Source organism: Cupressus sempervirens, chromosome 3 (genome assembly GCF_028749045.1).
Source record: "Cupressus sempervirens isolate cs-2001-9-10 chromosome 3, ASM2874904v1, whole genome shotgun sequence".
Classification (NCBI taxonomy): domain Eukaryota; kingdom Viridiplantae; phylum Streptophyta; class Pinopsida; order Cupressales; family Cupressaceae; genus Cupressus; species Cupressus sempervirens.
The window spans coordinates 140,703,255-140,723,246 of record NC_143120.1 but is presented as its reverse complement, the minus strand read 5'-3'; the positions used below and the strand labels follow the sequence as shown (position 1 = coordinate 140,723,246).

General features: G+C 37.2%; 1 protein-coding gene across 1 annotated transcript in view; it reads left to right on the top strand.

Moving 5' to 3' along the window:
- Positions 1-18,523, top strand: part of LOC149565152 (complex 1 family protein / LVR family protein) — a 53,138-nt gene extending 34,615 nt beyond the window's left edge. The window contains exon 2 of the mRNA XM_089818701.1: positions 18,123-18,523. Coding sequence (XP_089674827.1) covers positions 18,123-18,199 — 77 coding nt within the window. The 3' untranslated portion in view covers positions 18,200-18,523. The remainder of the gene's footprint in view (positions 1-18,122) is intronic.
- The last annotated feature ends 1,469 nt before the right edge of the window (positions 18,524-19,992 follow it).

Genomic DNA, 19,992 nt, shown 5'->3' with positions numbered 1-19,992 from the left:
TCTCCATAGGTGTGGAAGTAGGTTTACAATCTTGCATACAAAACCTGTCAAACAAGTTCTTGACATACTTAGACTAAGAAATAAGAATACTAACATCAATTTGCCAAACCTAAACACCTAAACAATAATGGAGAAGCCTTAAATCTGTCATATCAAAATCCTTGCATAGATCTTGTTTGATTTCTGCATCAAATGTGCTGAATTTCCAATAATGATCAAGTCATCCACATAGATAACATGGCAAAGAATATCATCACCGAAGTGTTTGATATACAAATTATTGTTAGAAGGTCAACACTAAAAACCATGAGCAACTAAGTATCAATTAATGTTGATGTGCCCTACTCGAGGGGCCTGTTTTAGTCCATAGAGTGCTTTGTTGAGTCTACAAACTTGGTACTCTTTATCGACAACCTTGAAACCAAGACGTTGAGCCATGTAGACTTCTTCTTGCAACTCACTTTTTAGGAAGACACTCTTAACATCCATTTGATGGACTTTCCATCCAAATTGAGCTGTAATGGTGGGAAGAAGACGAATTTTACTCATCTTGGCAACAAGAGCAAAAGTCTTCTCATAATCAATGGCTTTGTGTTGTGTGAATCCTTGAGCAACTAATCTAGCATTGAATTCATCTAAGGTAACATTTGCATGATACTTGACCTTCCCATTTGTAGCTAGTGGGTGTCTTCTCTACAGGAAGATTAGAGAGAATCCAGTTGGGATTCTTCAGAGGATTCTAGTATTATGCATCCATAGCCTATTCTCACTTTGGAATCCCTTTGGCCTCTTTAAATGTTTGAGGCTCATAAATACTATGAAAGTTGGCCATGAGAGCAAAGTTAACTATATTTGGTTGGTTACCCTTATTTTTACTAGATCTACCCTCAATGAGCTTATCAGGACGAAGATCACTGATAGTCTTAGCCCACCATCTAGGCTAAAGAGTAGATATGCCAACATTATTAGGAGGAATAATTGGAGTCGGAACAAGATCGACAATAGGTGGAAGATTAGCATCATCTGGAGGAAAGTCGGTAATGCATCATAAAATTTAGATTCTGCATCATCCCTCCCATCAGGTGGACCTAATTGAAGACGATCAACCAAATTCAAGGCTCTCAAAGACTAATCCTCAAAATTCTACAAAGATGAGGAAGAGCGAAATGGTCCTTGTTCTTCATTAGAGACAACTTCATAGTTGAAGATAAGATGATCCGTGTCTACATTAATGAGGCAGTAACCCTTATGGCTATCATTGTACCCTGTAAACATAAGCTTCTGACTCTTGGAATCCAACTCGGAGCGTTGAGCATCTAGAATCCAAACATATGCTAATGAGCCAAAAGCTTTTAGATGATTGATCCTAGGTTTTTGACCAGTCTAGGCTTCTTCAAGAGTCTTTCCCCTAACAACATGTGTGGGGGGCCTATTAAGGAGGTAGACTGTAATAACCACTGATTTTGCCCAATATTTCTTAGGAACATTTCTATGTTCCATCAAAGGCTTGGCAATTTCTGTAATGATGTCACTATGGCACTCTACTATGCTGTTTTCTTGAGGGGTGTATGGTGTGGTTAATTGAGATTTTATGTCACGTGTAACACAAAGTGGAGAAATTAGTAGAACAAAAATCCCCCTCATTATCAGATATAAGAGAAACCAAAATTTTTTTCTACTAAGGCCTTAAATTTTTGAAATATGATAAATACCTTTGATTTCTATTTAAGAAAGTACAGCCACACTTTTTGAAAGATCTCTGATGGATCTCTTCTGCTGATCTGTTGTAATTTTATATTTTTTAAATTTGTTTTCCTGTTTATTTATGTTTTCTTGCAGAACTAGACAGAAGTGCAAAAAGGTTTGTTTGTTTTTGATGGTTTTATAACATAGAAAGGAATAGGGAACAACAACCATGAAACAAGATTGAAATAAATAAGGTATTCAGTAAAAATCAGAATTATTGCAAATCGTACCAGGCAGATTTGTCTGAATTATAGAGCCAAGCAATAAATCCAATGCATTTCTCAAAGCTCACATACAAATTTGATGTCAAACTGGAAGATGAAGATTGTTCTTGAATCTAGCATACATTTGGAGGTGAATACAAGCAATACTCTATACACCATGTGGTGTATCTGTTGCAAATGGCGTCCCACAGACTGCAATGATTCATGTCCCAACTGGAAAGATGATATGCCACGCTGAAACCCCAATGAGAATTGATGCCTCTGTCCTTAATCACCACGCACAATGCCTAAGAGATTCGGTGCCAAAGATTGCTCAGGGCTACGTCCCAGCCAATCACTAACCTGGGGTTTGCGTCCCATACTAGAAATCACCCATTCAGAGCAAATTCATAAACAAGTTGTCAAATATGCAAAAGATGATCTTAGAATGAAGCCTCTATCTCTTTATAACCCCTCTCAATTGCAAATCAAACCCTAAGTGTCTCCAAGTGGCGTTGGGTAGTGAAAGTGTTATAATTTCTTATTTTAAAGTGGTTATGTCACTAGAAAATGACCTTTTTCCCCATAGACAGAAATTTTTTCACTGAATTTCCCTGAGACCAAAGAGAAAGATTTAAAGATTTTCGAAACCTTTCCAACTAGCTATCACACTATAGGATGCGCATCCAGATGAGGCCAAAAACCCCTTATTACTCCAAAATGGCTAATAACTTAGCCTTATTTAATTATTAAACTCTAACTTAGGAAATATTAAAAATATAACCCAAATAGCCACAAAATACCCAACTGACATCACAAACCATAAAATCATCCTATCACCTGTCTGTGACTGCAGTCGGAAATCAAGGATCCACTGGCAGTCTCATCTCTAAAATCTAGGGATGCTCCTAAAATTTAGGAAACAAGCCCTATCCCTCTGAAATTGAACCCAAAGAGCAATCTCATGGAGACCCAATCCTGGGCAAGATCATACCTCCTAAAAAGTAGGAACTGCCTCCTAAAAACAAGGAACGTCTCCCAACTGATCAATAACTGCCAGAACATCAAGTCCCCAATACTGAATAACCATACTGGGTCTCTATCCAACCCTGTCAGCCTACAAGACCCCATAATAAGCCGACTCACATGTCTCTGCTAGACTGAGCTAAAAGAGGGGACATGACAGTCCTCCCCTCTCGGAGATGCTTGCCCACAAGCAATACAACACTAATCCTCCACTATCCCAAGCAATCCAAATACAGAGCATTGATCGACCCCAAACCTAAAGTGTCTTGTTAGGACAAACATACTCCCCACTGTAAGGTGTAGAAGTGAAGTAGATCACATCGTCACAGTAGAGAATCCACACTTGAATACCCTCGCGCCCAAGAATCCAAACAAATGGCCATCTTGTCCTCCTGTCAAAATTCAAACCAATAGCCGGTCCCAAGACAGTCCTGTTATGCAACTCGTCCCAAACCTCATACAGTCTTCGTGGCAAATCTAAGGCACTCACTCCTGTGTGTTGAGATATTGAGGGACATGGGGTTATGATCAAATCACTATTACTATCTGAGTCTTGATCAGTAATCATACTCCTAGCTGATCCACCTTGAGACGAAAGTGGGCATGCCTTGAGCACGATCTTCCTTCTTCCCACCATAAACTCCAATTGTCTCTTCCTGAAATCTTGGCTGTATCTCCCCAAATATTGCAACCACTGTGCACCCAAAACTACATCCGTGCCCCCTAGATCACAAATGTAAAAGTCATCTATCAAGGTGTATCCCTTCATGCCTATGCTCAACTATGGGATACCCTTGACGCATTGTAGAGTAAGACCATTGGTCACAGTCACATTGATTCTTGGAAAATTCTGTGCTTGCAGACCACATCGGTCTACCATTCTTGTATTTATAAATTATCTGTCCACCAAACAATACATAGTATGCCCATGGATCATACCCGAGATGTAGAAGAGGTGAATCATCAGTGCACCTGACAACGTAGCCATAGTCCCTTGTGTTGCGACTGCTACCTCAGCATCTTCGAGCTCAATTTGGACACCATCATCTTTGTCATTTATATCTCAAACCTCCTCATTGTCCGCATTTGATATGACCTCAATAAGATGTGCCTTTCCTTGCCCAAGGCACCTATGTCCTGGTACCCATGGCTCCTTACAAGAAAAACATAATTTCCTCCTCCTTAGTTCATTTCTAGAATCCAGGTCTACTTTGGGAGGTGGAGGTGGCGTGTCCTTAGCCTGTAAAGGAGGTCTCTGTGGTGCTTGTATATTCCCCGATGGTTTCTTATCAGTCTGATAAGAGGTAGGAGTGGTGTCCAATCTCAATGTCACATCAATAGCGTCCTTAAGAGTGGCCAGCTAGAAAGCACGAACCAATCCCTTAAGCCTGTCCTACAATCCCTCAATGAATAGCATCACACTATGCTTTTGTGTCATATCAGGTACCATAATTGTAATGCGCTGGAATTCATTAATATAAGCTTCTACATGACCAGTTTGTCTCAGATGAGCCAACTCTCTATAGTAAAGTTTTGTATCCTTACAGTCAAACTGTGTAATGAGTCGCTCAGTGAACTTAGCATAGGAATGTACTAAGGCGTGATCTTGGGTAACCAATCCATGGTGCCACCAATCATAGGCAATCTCCTCTAGATGCAACACATCAAACGGAATAGCCTCACACTCAGGCATGGGCCATAATGAAAGATATATATCCAGCTTGTGAAACCAAGCTCGTGCACTCATATCTTTTGAGCCATTATATGTAGCCAATGTGATCTTCCCAGTAGCTCTATTGAGGTCATAGTTCTCCTGCTGCTGTGGTGGTCTATAACCACGATCTCCCCTGAACTTAGTTGTATCTCTACGCTATGCACAATACTGGGGAAGAGGGAAGACATCCCTAACCTTAAGGGGTAGAGCTCTCCACTTAGCTGTGGCTACCAAAACTGACTCTTGGAACCCCACCTTAGGTAGTTCTACCTGTGCTGGCTGTTCACCTGGTATGAACTGAGGAAGCAATGGTCTATTCGTAGTAGGTGTACGATGGTGATGCCGCCTAGAGGAATGAAGGGAGCTCGCAACTGAAGAATGGGATTGATGGATGCCCTGACTACTAACCACTGAAACTGATCTACTTCGCTTGCCTCTGTGTCCAACCATCTCCAAACGCTTCAAGGTATCCTGTAATCTGTCTAAAGCTTAAGCTATCCTGGGCTGAGTAGTGAATAGGGTCCACACCAACTCTCTCTCTTCATCATCCTGATTCCCTGTGCCGCCCACCTATTCTTCTGCCATAATAGGTTCCTAGTCTATTCCAAACCCTTGCTCAAGTTGAGCTCTCCTGCGTGTATAAAATCTGTGTATCTTAGCTCTTGGATGCATATATTTGTATTCAATCCACCAACTAGTGATTCCTAGATGCTAATATGAATTATCAAAACTTTTTAGCTAGTACCTAGTTGCTGAAATGAATTATCAAAACTTTTTATCCAATACCTAGATATCAAAATGAATTATCAAAACTTTTTAGCCAATACCCAGATGCTGAAATGAATTATCAAAACTTTTTATCTAATACCGAGATGCCAAAATGATTTATCAAAACTTTTTAGCCTGTACCCAGATGCTGAAATCTTTTGTGACAATTTCTCACAAACTTTATAGGTTGGTAGAATGTAAGCTCTGATACCACTGAAAGATCCCTAATGGATCTCTTCTGCTGATCTGCTGTAATTTTATATTTTTTAAATCTGTTTTCCTGTTTATTTATATTTTCTTGTAGAACTAGACAGAAGTGTAGAAAGGTTTGTTTGTTTTTGATGGTTTTATAACATAGAAAGGAATAGGGAACAACAACAATGAAACAAGACTGAAATAAATAAGGTAATCAGTAAAAATCAGAATTATTGCAAACCGTACTAGGCAGATTTGTCTAAATTATAGAGCCAAGCAATAAATCTAATGCATTTCCCAAAGCTGACATACAATTTGATGTCAAACTGGAAGGTGAAGATTGTTTTTGGATCTAGCAGACATTTGAAGGTGAATACAAGCAATACTCTATACACCATGCGGCGTATTTGTTGCAAATGGCATCCCACAAGCTGCAATGAACCACGTTCCAACTGGAAAGATGATATGCCACGCTGAAACCCCAATGAGAATTGATGGCTCTGTCCTTAATCACCACACACAATGCCTAAGAGATTCGGTGCCAAAGATTGCCGAGAGCTACGTCCTAGCCAATCACTAACCTAGGGTTTGCGTCCCAGACTAGAAATCGCCCATTCAGAGCAAATTCATAAACAAGTTGTCAAATATGCAAAAGATGATCTTAGAATGAAGCCTCTATCTCCTTATAACCCCTCTCAATTGCAAATCAAACCCTAAGTGTCTCCAAGTGGCGTTGAGTAGTGAAAGTGTTATAATTTCTTATTTTAAAGTGGTCATGTTACTAGAAAATGACCTTTTTCCCCATAGACATAAATTTATTCACTGAATTTCCCTGAGACCAAAGATAAAGATTTAGAGAATTTCGAGACCTTTCTAACGAGCTATCACACCATAGGATGCGCATCCAAATGAGGCCAAAAACCCCTTATTACTCCAAAATGGCTAATAACTTAGCCTTATTTAATTATTAAACACTAACTTAGGAAATATTAAAAATATAACCCAAATAGCCACAAAATGCCCAACTAACATCACAAACCATAAAATCATCCTGTCACCTGTCTATGACTGAAGTCAGAAATTAAGGATCCACTGGCACTCTCATCCCTAAAATCTAGGGATGCTCCTAAAATTTAGGAAACAAGCCCTATCCCGCTGAAATTGAACCCAAAGAGTAATCTCATGGAGACCCAACCCTGGGCAAGATCATACCTCCTAAAAAATAGGAACTGCCTCCTAAAAACAAGGAATGTCTGCCAACTGATCAATAATTGCCAGAACATCAAGTCCCCAACACTGAATAACCATACTGGGTCTCTATCCAACCCTTTCAGCCTACAAGACCCCATAATAAGGTCACTCACATGTCTTTGCTAGACTGAGCTAAAAGAGGGGACATGACATTTTTCTAATGGAATCATTAGCAAGAAGTAAAAAATACCTCCACCCGTAACAAAGAGAGTATTCATTAGATCACATTCATCAGCATGGACCAACTATAGTACCTTAGATGCTCGCCATGAGTCACCATCTTTGAACAACGTCCTGTATTGCTTTCCAACTCGACAAGCTCCACAAACTTGCTGATTTTGATTTTGAATTTCAGGTAGGCCAAGTAGTAAATCATCCTAAACAAGCTGAGCAAGGTAGTGAATGTTCAGGTGACCATATCTCTGATGCTAGAGATTGCTGATAGAAACCAATTTTGCTGCGAAAGCATGCTAAAGAGAATCACCAGTATCCACAACCCTATATAGACCATGATCTTGAAGGCCAACAACTACAATGGTGCGTTTTAATGATCAATAATCAAACACTTGTGTTTATTAAATATTACATCAAATTGAGGAGAATGCCACATGGTATGATTCATCGAGAGTAGGTTGAGTTCTATGCTAGGAACATAGTATACATTGAGGAAAATGAGATTCCTCCCACCTGACTGTACCTATACGTTGTCCTTGATGACAACAATATACTCTTCACCTCCTCCAAATATAATTGAATCAGTAAAGGGAGAAAAATCTGTAAATCAATCATGCCTATGAGTGAAATGTTGAGAAGCACCAGAATTGATATACCAAGTAGAAGATTTTACACGCTTTGCAGGGCTTTTAGCTATGAAGGCATAAAAGGCAGACTCTTTTTTTTTCTGTGTGCTCAACACCATTGGCGTTAGGTTGAAACTCTCCTTGCTTCCACTAATAAAAAACTAACAAATTAATCTTGAGCAAATGTCTAGATTTGTGACAGTGTTTGTACTACACCTTCTTCTTTGAAGCATCTTGAGATTGATTAGAGCTCATCTGTTGAAATGGCTGAGAGCACTAAGATATACCTTTATCCTTATGGAAGGATTTGGCTGAAAGGCATGCTTTGAGGAGGACAAGCTGGCATTGCTACCAAACTGTTGTTTCCAATGATCTTGTTGCAAAGTTTGGTCCATAACTCTAGAATTTCCAAATCAACATATGTGGAAGTAATGTTGAGTCTCAATAAAGTGCTCATAAGATTTTGCTAGGCTCTTCAAGGTAATGACTACTATATCCTCTTCGTCCATTTTCTGACCAATGGCTTCGAGATGATCTTGAATGTCTTTAATCTTCGTGAGATGCTCTTATAAGGACACATGTTCATCCAGCATGATAGAGAACAACTGATTCTTTAGAATGAATGCTCAACTATTGTCGGATGTCTCATGCAACTCCAAGTGTTACCAGATGTCAGCTAAAGACTTGCTAGAAGGAATCTAAGGCAACTGAATTCTCTATGACAAAGAGCTTGAGAAGCATGACTACTTCTCAATTCCGATCGTCAAACTCATCTATATCTGCTTGTACTGTAGTAGGATGAGTCTCTGTGCCCAAAACAATCACCTCAAGTGGGCGATATTCGAAGATTGTCAGCATGTTTTGCTACTAGGTGTTATAGTTCTTGCTGTTGAATATCTGACTGCCCTCCAACATTAAGTTGGTCAGTGATGCCATCTTGCAATGTCCCAATGCACAAAAAACAAAAACTATAAAAGAGGTGATAACATAGATCAAAAAATACGAATTCCAATGTAGAAAACAGAGGCAAATTCAAGTACAAGCTTTAGAAAAATGATGAAGTATGACTGGCACAGATTTTGAGAAAATTTTCCGGCTAACCCCCAAAATCTAAAGACAACCCAAAAAATCCTTGCAAAAACCTCAAAATGAATTTGAAGTCGAAATACAAATCTGCTGGCACAAAAAACCTTAGTTACTGGATTCGTGCCCTAGAGGGGGGACCCAGATCCGGATCCGACCCGGATCCGTGGCTGGATTTGATCCATAGATTAATACTATGAAATGATTTAGAATCATAGATTCATACTTTGAAATAATTTAGTTTTAGAATTATGTAGATTTCTTTCATTTTTTAGTATATATATATATACCCATCAAGAATCTGAATAAAGATTACAAATTCGGCAAGACATCTAAGAGATTCGAACAGAACCTTTAGCCAGCTGCTTAAACTTAAAAAAACAGATTGCTGTAAGAAAGAATGGTGGAAACTGCAAAAACAGCCATGATTTGCAGAAAAACTGCCAAAAAAAGAGCCCAAAAATTCTGTTTTTGCAGATAGACAATTTAAAAAATAGACTCCTAGCTGCAAAGAAAGAAACAATGCCTAGTTGCAGAGAAAAAATGAGCCCCAAAAAATGCCTGCGACGGATTTCAGCTCGCAATTTGCAGGGAGACGATGCCAGTTACAGGAAGATGCAGAATCTAGAAATAAAGTCACACATGCAAGAAAGAATGGTCACGGAAAAAACAGTGTAAAAAATCCTATTCATGTTTTAGCCACGAGAAGAAAACTTAACAAATATTTCCCAGGGCTTCAAAATTTTCAAAAATCAAAATTTTGAGGAAATGAACGGATGAATGAATTCCAGAATGAAATTTCAAAAAAACTTAGACAAAATCTTGTTCAAGAATTTATAAATGTTCTGAAAGAAGAATTTACTCTGATACGATAGTATGCAAACTAATTGGTAAAATATTTGATGTATTAACAAATGATCGATGTTTCTAATAATAAACTTTAGAAGATTGTAGAAACAATCTTATCTACAAATGGTTAAATATATTATGTAATTGACCATTAAAATAATAACATACTAATATTCTAAAAGGGTAGATGTCCAAGTTCATCAATTTCCAAGGGTTTTGTCTTAGAAGTTTGTATTCTTGTTGCAGAAGAAGAAAATAAGAAAACACCGACAATAGAAAACCAAATAATCCATGGTGATGCCTTGTGAAGACTTCACAATCCAAAAAGGATCAAACATCTGCAAAAGCCTAGATTTCAGGCAATTCTTCCAGAAGATGAGCATGTCATTTTAGTTGGAATATTATGTTTCCTTAAAATCATTAATTCACCCATCAATAAGGGAAAACTTAAAGGCCCCACTCAAGCTGACTGAAAAGTAGGAGTCACTTAAGTGAAACTGGCCCCACATGCGCGCCTTCTTTTATTTCGTAAAATTTACTAAGTTTGGGAGATACTCAACTAAAGAGACTAAAAATTATTTGTTTACTGATAACCAGAGTGCCATTCATCTTGCAAAGAATTGTGCATTGTGCTGTAAGGCCAAAACACATATAGTTGAAGTATCACTTCATTTGGTCAGTTTTCGATGACGGACAACTAAAGCTGGAAAAGATACATAGAAATGAAGAACCGACATATATGTTTTCAAAAGCAGTGACAAGGGAGAAGTTGAAATTCTGTTCAGCTTTCATTGGTCTTCAAGATTGAAAATAATAAAAAAGAACAACAGAGTCTAGGGTGTGGCAATCTAATGGGAGGTTCAGGGGCAGCGACGTTGCTACATAGTCAGTCTCGAAGTGTGAAATGGGGTTTAATGTGGAGCCTGATTAGTTCTTAAGTGGAAGATTGTTGGTTTATGGTGATTGGTCAAGCAAGTATTGTTACACTCGCCATGTATCGTGGAAATTATTTTGGGGTTAACTTGTCAAGCATTTCTCTACGTTGACTCATCAAGTATTTTAAGGGTTTACTTGTTGGCTGACATTGGTAAACGGTCTAAAGGGCTATGAATAAGCCACTGTATAATTTAATATGTATTAGATTGTAATTTACTCTTCACTGGATAATAAGGTTGGACTCTGTTTGGTGGACGTAGCCCAAGATTTGTGAACCACATTGAATCTTTGCATCTTTTAGTATTCTTATGTCTGTTTTATTCCTTTGCATTATTGGTTATATTTGCATGTAACTGTTAGATTTCTGTCTTCTAATCATTATAGATTCCAAACCTGATAAGCTACTTTTAGATATCAGAAAATACATTTCGGTGATGTTATATGAAGTTTCATTCAATTTAATGTCCTTTTCTGCAAGATTAGATGACTACTTTTGGTGTTTTTGGTGATTTTTTGCTCAATACTGTGAATCTATTTATTAGATCTGAGGGTAATATTAAAATTTGTGTTAAGAACCTTATAGAGTGCCACCCCAATGTGGGCTGCCTACTTCATCATGCGAGGACAAGTTCAGTGAAGACAAAATAATAAATGCATACAGTATTGAATACTGAACTTTAGTTAAGCAAGGTTGATATGACTTTCTTCAACATACAATGCAATTATGAGTTTTATAATAATATATTCAAGTAGATAATATATATATATATAGCATATGATAATGTATTGTTCAAAGCATTTTTTTTCAATATAAATGTTTTGGGGTCCATGGTTAGGAGCTCTTGGGCACATAATGGGATGGCCAAGGTGCACCCCTGCCACCCTAGGTGCTTCCAAGAATGCCATAAGGTACTTGGGGTGGTAGAGGTGTGCGCTGGCTACCCTGTCCACACTCTTGCTTGGTCTCATGCTGATGCTGATTGTTTCCATTTCTGGTAACATATCATAAACTACAATGCAGGGATCCATCAAGGTTGTAGGAATGTATGGGACCATTAATTTATACGTATGCAGGTAACATGATTGAATTTAGGGGAAACAAAAAAAGAGACTAATGAGGGGAGACGCACATGATTGTTTTTTCAAGTGAGAAAAGGATCCCAAATAAAACAAGAATCTAGTGACCCAACTTCATTTGACTACAATATGACTTCATTTTCAGAAAGCTAAGAACACTAATTACAACATTTATTACTTTTAAATCTTTTTATTAACCTTAGAGATTGCAGATCTCTTGGTAAGGGAAGCAAGTAATTATGCAATAATCAGGGAAATTGGGTTATCATTAAGAATAAGACCTTACAAATCATGCTAATAGAGAAGGTGCTTCCTATAAGCTGTGAAAGGATTATTCCTCTTCATTGAGGTAATTTGCAAACCAAAATTCTCGCTATCTAGTTCTTAAAGACTGAGCTCATTCCCCACAAAAAGATGATGTATAGGTGTTTGGTTGGTTTTAATGTGTATATTAAAATTGCTTTGAAGAATGGTGTCATTTGGTGAGGAATAATGATAAATTTATGCACACATTTTGATATGGATTACCATTTTTGGGAGCAATAAAAGATGAACATAGAGGAAAATGGGAAATTGCAATATAATTGTCCTAGAGAGGATGTGTCCCTTTGAATTCACCTTCACATGTATCTAGAGTAAACATCAGAAACTGTTTTAAAGAAAAGGTGATCAAGAATGAGGCACGACAACTGCCCAGATCCATGATAACCTAATGATTCTTGTTTCTTGTGCCAAATGCTTGAGCCCCATTAGTAACCCAAATATGAAAGAGATTTTGCTCAAGGATTTCACGAGTCTCAGTAATTAAGACAAGATTTGAATGAGTTGCGACAAGCAATAGAAAGGTCACTGCCACTTGTTGAACCTGAGTGTTTCATCACTCTATCAGCCAAGGATTTGACCATCCAGATAGGAGGATCATTGGGTCACTTCTTACATAATTTTTAATTACAATCAGTTCCTTGGAGCCACAACTTGAGTGTGAACCTTTTGGAGCTCCTCCACTTGGAGTTTTGTCAAATATGCTTCCAATTAGAGCTTGTTTAAGAGAGAATAAATCCGATACAGCTTTGAAGGCTCGTGGATGCTTACTTGCAGATTGGCATTGTACAACAAAAGTGCCATCCTATGTCATTCATGTCTAGTCTCATGCAAGAGAATACAGCTTCCTAGAAAGGATTGTTTGGTTTTGGGAGGAAACAAACTTGAAGGTTGAGCGCTCTAATTATTGTCTCTTTTCTTGAACTTTGCCAAAACAACAGGACTGATGTTATCTTTGATGACTTCCATCTCCTATGTTGATATTTTAGCTGCAGTGGATATACTGTGTTATCTGCATGGTGCTCTTTCATATATGGAAATATGAAGAGAAATGTGTTGAAAGTATGAAGTGACACATGTTTGGACATATGAAGAGACACACTTTTGGAAAATGAAGAGACTTTCGGTTATGAAGAGTCGCTCAATTCTAGATATATATCATTGCCTTGTGCGATGAGTTTTATATTCAGTTAGAAGCATTGTACTCAAACCTCTATAATTAAATAAAAGAGATTTTTTTGGCTTGGCTGAATTTTTGCCTGCAAGTTGGAGGGTTTCCCTAGGATAAATCTTTGTGTCTTAGTGTTCTTTATTTTGTTTACTTCTGTTTATCTTTATTTCTGGGCAAAATATTAACATCCTAGTTATGCTCTTTTGCTTGTTTCTGAATGGGTTGCTGATAGGCTATGGTTTCTTTCCTTAGGCGTTCATGTTGTGAATATCTTTAATAAGTTCTTTCCATCCTCAAACCCTACCTCCTGAAGGTGATGAAAATATCCGTTGTCATTGTTTGTAACAATTGCTTAGGCTTGGTAATCCTTGCCCCTTGAACTTGACATAGGTGCCTAAGGTCTGCAATAATATTATTCTTTTCCTTTAATCTAATCTATAGCTGTAAAAGATACCAAACTCAGCTGCCCATCTCCAGAGTCTCGTCCACTGGAGATCATGTGTCTTAATATTCTTAGAATTATGGATTTAATTAAACCCAAAAGAATTGTGTTATCTTGAACCCCTCTGCTATCTCTTGTGCAAGACGACTTTAATGATTCACAGGCCTCTTGGCAGGTGACAAACCAGAGATAATTCAGATTTGCACATGAATTTTTAAGGAGAAACTGTAAAGAAAGCTAGGTTATTCTTTGTGCATGGTTAGTTTTCTATTTCTTATTCTTGTGGTTGTTGGCAAGAATGAAGTAGGGTAGATCAGATGCTATGTTGAGCTTTACCGCTTAAGTTTATCACTGGTGTTTGGTCACTCCGTAAGAAATTTCATTAGAGTTAAAATTCTCTGTCTCCTAAAACTTTCAGGCTCAAGATAGTAGGGAACCCTTGGTAAGCTAGCTATTGGCAACTTGATATTCATTTGTCATTTATCATCGACGTGTAAACATAAATGTTTGAGTTTGATTAGATGAAGACAATACATCCTCTAAAATGTTGACTGCCTGCAAAAAGTTATTAATACACCTTGAATATTGAAGGGTCTTTGTCACTATCTACCACTCATTTGAGGTGTCTAGCACTCTATTTTTGAGTCGCATTGTGTTAACCTTTAGGTCACAAAGTTGCAAATGTCATATTATAAAACTTGACCTATTTTGAAGTTCCACTCCAGAAAATAAACTGGAAAGTTTGAGAAGTTATATCTTTGTCAGATTTTAACATTGTGAATTTCTATTCTGATTTCTTATGACCATAGTTCCTAGATTCAGACCCGACTCTGACTTGGCAAGCATAACTCGACTCTTGAACTGGCTCGGACTCGACAAAGCGATAAAACCTTTGAAATTTAGCAATTTTTGGGATTTAAAGAACATTCCATGCACCCATAATTGAATAAAGCTTAAAGACACAATAACATCATGAAATAGAAGGTAATTTGATCACATACATAAACATATATTGATTATGTAAGTACAAAGGTAAATTTTAGATGTCTTAATTTTTTTTTTAAAAACTAAAATTAGAAATCATGCGAGTCAGCGGAGTCAGCCAGGTGAGTTAAACGAGTCAGCCATCATGACTTGGAGGGTCAGGGTGATGCAGCGAGAATCTGAGGGTACCCCTGTTGGAGGTAATCCGGATCCTTGCAAATAACCATACAACGGAAACACAACAATAATGCAAGATCTAATACCAATTCTCAAGACTTCATTCATATAACAACTGTTTACATGTAATGTGCTCGGCTGTAAGGCCTTCTGGGTTAGGGCCAAATACAAAAGCAATTACAAAATAGTTCTGCAAGATCCCTCAAGATCCAAGTCCACACTAATCCTAGTAGTCCAGATCCACACTTTGGTAGAAAACCCCAAGGAAATCTCAACTTGTACTTAAAAGCCCACCAAGCAATCTCCTGGTTTACCAAGCCTCAACTACTAGCCCTTCAAAGTTTGCTCCTACACTTCATCCTTTCTCCAAGCTGGATGAATCTACCATTTGATTCACTTCTCGGAATGAATGAATTAAGACTTCACAAAATGCCCTACTTATACCCAACTAAGCCACAAGTCCGCCTAACCCATTACAAATTAAAATAAACCCTTACATTAAATGTTTGCATAAGCCACAAGTCAGCTGCAACACAAATTAAATACCTATACATAAATTAAATTCTAAAAGTCAGCTCATTGACAACTCAGCATCATAGGGACCAAGACCAAACCGAGTGTTAGAAACCACCACTGAACAACAGCATTCCACCAAGCATAACCAAGCTCCTTTGACGACCGAGTGCCCCCAATCCATGCCAAGCTCCTTTGACAATTGATCACCTCTCAGATCGCCAAGTCCATTCATCCACCGAGTTCTCAACCAAGAATTGCCAAGAGATGACTAAGTAACCTCTACCAAGCACCTCTTCATTAACCGAGTACCAGCCCAAGCACCCTCCAAAGCAACTACTGAGCCCTCTCCCATGAACTCCAAAGTAGCCACCGAGCAAACCCAAGATGCTTCTGCATCACTGGGTCATGGGTTGTTTTGACCCGGCAGGGATGTCCTGAATTGCTGACTTGGGGGACTCGCGTGACTCGCGGCGAGTTTGGGAACTATGCTTATGACAGATCTCCAGATAATAATAATTACATTTAAGTGCATATTTCACCCTTCTTAGTTCAAATCTGGCAGCACGACTCTCACTTTCTCAATTTTTATTTTCTGCAGTCGTCAACATTGTTTAAGGTTTCTGAAATCATTTGCATTTGTAAATTGATTGGCTTTGATGATGATGAATTCAAACAATTACATGTAAACCTAATCAACCCAGTCACTATTCTAAGATTACAAACTTATTTCTCTAACATATCAATAGAACTCTTCTCCATGAATGCAAAACAAAAAATTAGAATCTATACCAGATACATTCACAAAGCACTTAAATCCATTGTTGTCCTATCCTTCGAGGATCCTGTATTGAATGAGTTTTGCTCTTAGAATAGTAGGCACATGCACAAGATGACCTTAAGGCAATGGGCTATAGTTGATTGATGCAAAATGATGATGAAAGAAAGAATGTACGAGTTCTCCAAAATTGCAAGTGTGGTTCCTTTGATGATTGATCGCTTTTGTACACATTCATTGATTAGATGATTCAGTGCCTTCGTTGTTGCATAATGAGAAAGATAGATCTTTTATTAAGCCCTCAAGGGAATCAAGGATGAAGATCAAGAGGTTAAAGGATGAGTGGCTAAGATCAGAGGTTAGGTAAGAACTAATATGATTAAGAGGTTAATTTGAAATGGGGGGATAAAATTGAGTGGTAGGTAAGGATTAGGTAGAGATGACCTTAGTGACACATCTTTAAATTCGTAGACATGTTGGGAGATTTGAATGAAAAAGGTGAATTAAGAGATGTGACATTTGTTACATGCCTATGGATTTAGATTATGATCCATGTATGGATGAGGGCTATGATTAGAAAGAAAAAGAAAAAGAATTAAATTAATTCAAAATACATATATTTAATTAATAGTAGAAAAAGCATTGGAAACTAGATAATTAATTAAATAAAGAAATATTTAATTATAGGATAGAAAAGTCCAATGATTTAGAAAAAAAAATACTAGATAGAAAAAAGGTGGGATTAGATAATTAAATAAAAGCCTTAATTTAATTGGAAGAGGACAATTTTAGATACCTACATGCTTCCTTAAATATTCCTTGAACAAATCAAGGCACCCATCTGTAACTCTTTCAATCTCCATTGGTAGTTCTGACAACTGATGCCAATATGTATCTGCAGCTATTCTTATTAGCAGAGGAATGTGGCTCAGGTCTACAGGCTTTTTCTTTAAATAATCTCTGAGCAAATCAATACTCCCATTTGTATCTACAGCTATTCTTATTGGTGGAGGATATGGCTCAGGTGTTCAAGTTGTGTGAAGATACATACACTTCAAGATTTAAGTTCGGTAATAAATTCTTGGTTTTAATTCTGGAAGAGTTTAAAAATATGAGAAAATTTTAATGGGCACTTCAGTCTGTAATGAGTGACATCACATCATAATCCGGAAATAATGCATATCTATATCTACGATAACTGAAGAAATATGATTGAGTCTGAATCTGGTCTAGATGCATCCTCTATGAGGTCAAGTTTGGTAATAAAGTAGTAGCTTTTAATCCTTATTTTGAAAACACTACCGTGACTCAATAGAGACTTCAATCTGTAACCGGTGCCAGCACATTGTTTTTACAAAGGAGGGAGGTTCTTTATACTATTTCTAATCTTTAACTTGTTTTGTCAGGCTGATCAGTAGGATTTCAACTACCATAACTGGTCATGAGCATTATTTAGGATAAAAGATGCAGACGATGGATACAGAGGTGGTCTGACTGCCTGGAGATTGGTTGGTGCTTTGTGTGGTTGCAAACCAAATGCTTATTTTAGCTCCCTTTTTGACCTTTCCCATATCCCATCACTTCTGTATGAGTATTTTTTTTGTATCCTTCTATATAATTAAGTTTTAAAATTTTCAATTATTTTTCTTTCCTGCTGACTGTTGGCATTTTAAGATTTTATAATAATGTCCACAAAAGTGATGGCAAACTTACAAAATCTCCTTATTTGATGCCAAGATTCAATGAAAGATTTCAAACCTGAATTTCTGATGAACTTTGCTTCCTAAGACGCAAACAACACTGTCAATAGGCACTGTAATCCAATATACTTGTTTGCAGCAGAACTTGTGATTTGATGCTGTGCTATTTTCCGGAAAATGTTCTGACATCTCTTATGAGTCTGGTTAATTATTTTCTCGTCCATCATCCGTATTTGGTCATAGCTTTTGCAAACATCTAGAAATGTTCCGATTCCCCAAAACAGCATACTTGAATTGGCAGATTTGTGTCTGTGCTTCTATACAGTGCATCTTTAGTGTATCCATAATGCTTTGCAATAGTTGCTTAAAGTATTTGTTTTCTATGCAGAAATGAAGCTTGATAGAGCACATGAGGGAGCCACATTAGAGCTTCCTTCTGAAGAAAAACTCTCGAAGGCTACTTGAGCAAGTCATTTAAGATGGAGTTGAATTGCTTTGGACTCAGGCATATCAATACTATCTGGATTACATGCTGTCACAATATAATTCAATTGAGTCATATTGTAAGACATTCAAGCTTCTTTTCTAATTGAAATAATACATACAAGTTGTTTTTATACCAAGTTAAGGATCTGCTCAATATTTGATCCCCTTTAGAATTTTAATTTCTTGTTTTCTCAGTGAAATTTATTATGCACAATTGTGGCAAGCACATAAGCTAAAAGAATGAAAAAATCACAATTTCTATATGTTGTCCACATTTGTTAATATAATATTTTATGATCCTCACAGAGTTGTCGTGTCTGAGTGTAACTCTTTGGTTCAGATGCAAGTGATATGGTTTTATTGCAGAACCATCCAAATTAGTTGCCTTTTCTATTCTCTACATAAGCTTTATACTTAAGATGTAGAGTGTAAGAAACACAATTTTACCAAACATAGAGTGAGTGGAAGAGTCTGAATCTCTAATATTTTTGATATAATATTTATTTCGTTTATTACTGATGCATCTTCAAATAGATATCAATGATAATAAGAGTGAAATAATGAATATAGAGATCAACAGAAGCTGCCCTTGCTATGTCACTAAAGGAAAACTGGTCTTAAAATCGTAGGAGTATTACATTTACATGACAAGGTATAAGTGTAATGGAATATAGTTACAAGGGTTAAAAATGAGAACTAAAAAAGGAAAAGAATGACACATTTGACTTTAAACTTGTAATAGTGAGCAGATTTCCATAATCCATGATAAATATTTGAATCTGGAACCAGCATTCAAATATTTAAACTCATAAGCCCTTAAAAATGACTTTTCTTGTCAAAATTACGAAAACACTTTTGTTTGGCTTAGAACTGTTGCATATTTTACTTCATGAGGCCTTGAATAAATGTGGTGTCATGTGTTATTCCTTTTCTTGCCTATTTAAATTTATTGTAGTTATTAAGCATTGCAAACAAGGAAAATAGAATATGGATACTATTACTACAAATTAGAACTAACCCCAATGAAAGAGCAATCGTGTGCCTATTCCCCTGCCGGTTCCCCTATCTTTTTTACCTAGAATAACAGAGAAGTCAAATCAACATCAACCACACCACAATAAGGTTCAAGCAACACACAGATTTGAAATCCAACAATAGACACACAACTCAAAAAGAGGGAGTAGAAAAATTAAATCTGTACTAAACCTTGGTAAGAGGTTAAAGATCAACTAGCTCAAGGCAACTTTAAGCTAAATTGCATAAGAAAGCTTTGGACCTGGAATTAGAGTTGTCCATTAACTCATTAATGTACTATTCCTTCTTGCCTACTCTCCCATTTCTTGAAGCCATAATAAAATCAAAGGGAAACAAGATTCTATTAGTAGGACTTTCCCGAACATCCATCTTCCTATTTTGTTTGAAGGTGACACTAGCAAAATCATTTGAGAGTCAAGCCTAGGGCCTTGGGAAGCATCAACCAAGCCCATGATAACAAAAACAAGAACTTTAGGAGTTAACTAAAGAAGTGCTAACCTCTTAACCCTTTGCATGTAATCCCCTTTTCTAGCTAAAGTTTTATGAGTTTGTCACTAGCCTATTTTCCCTTGGACTTGTAGGCCAACCAGAATATGAAAGGGACATACAAACCATTTGGCCTAGGCAGTTTTAGTTGTAGTTCATTCTGAAGTGATCTGAGACGATTTTGGGAACAGTAGTAAGTCATTATGGGCATAACTGGACATCCATTGACAAAGGTGTTGATGATAGGTCAT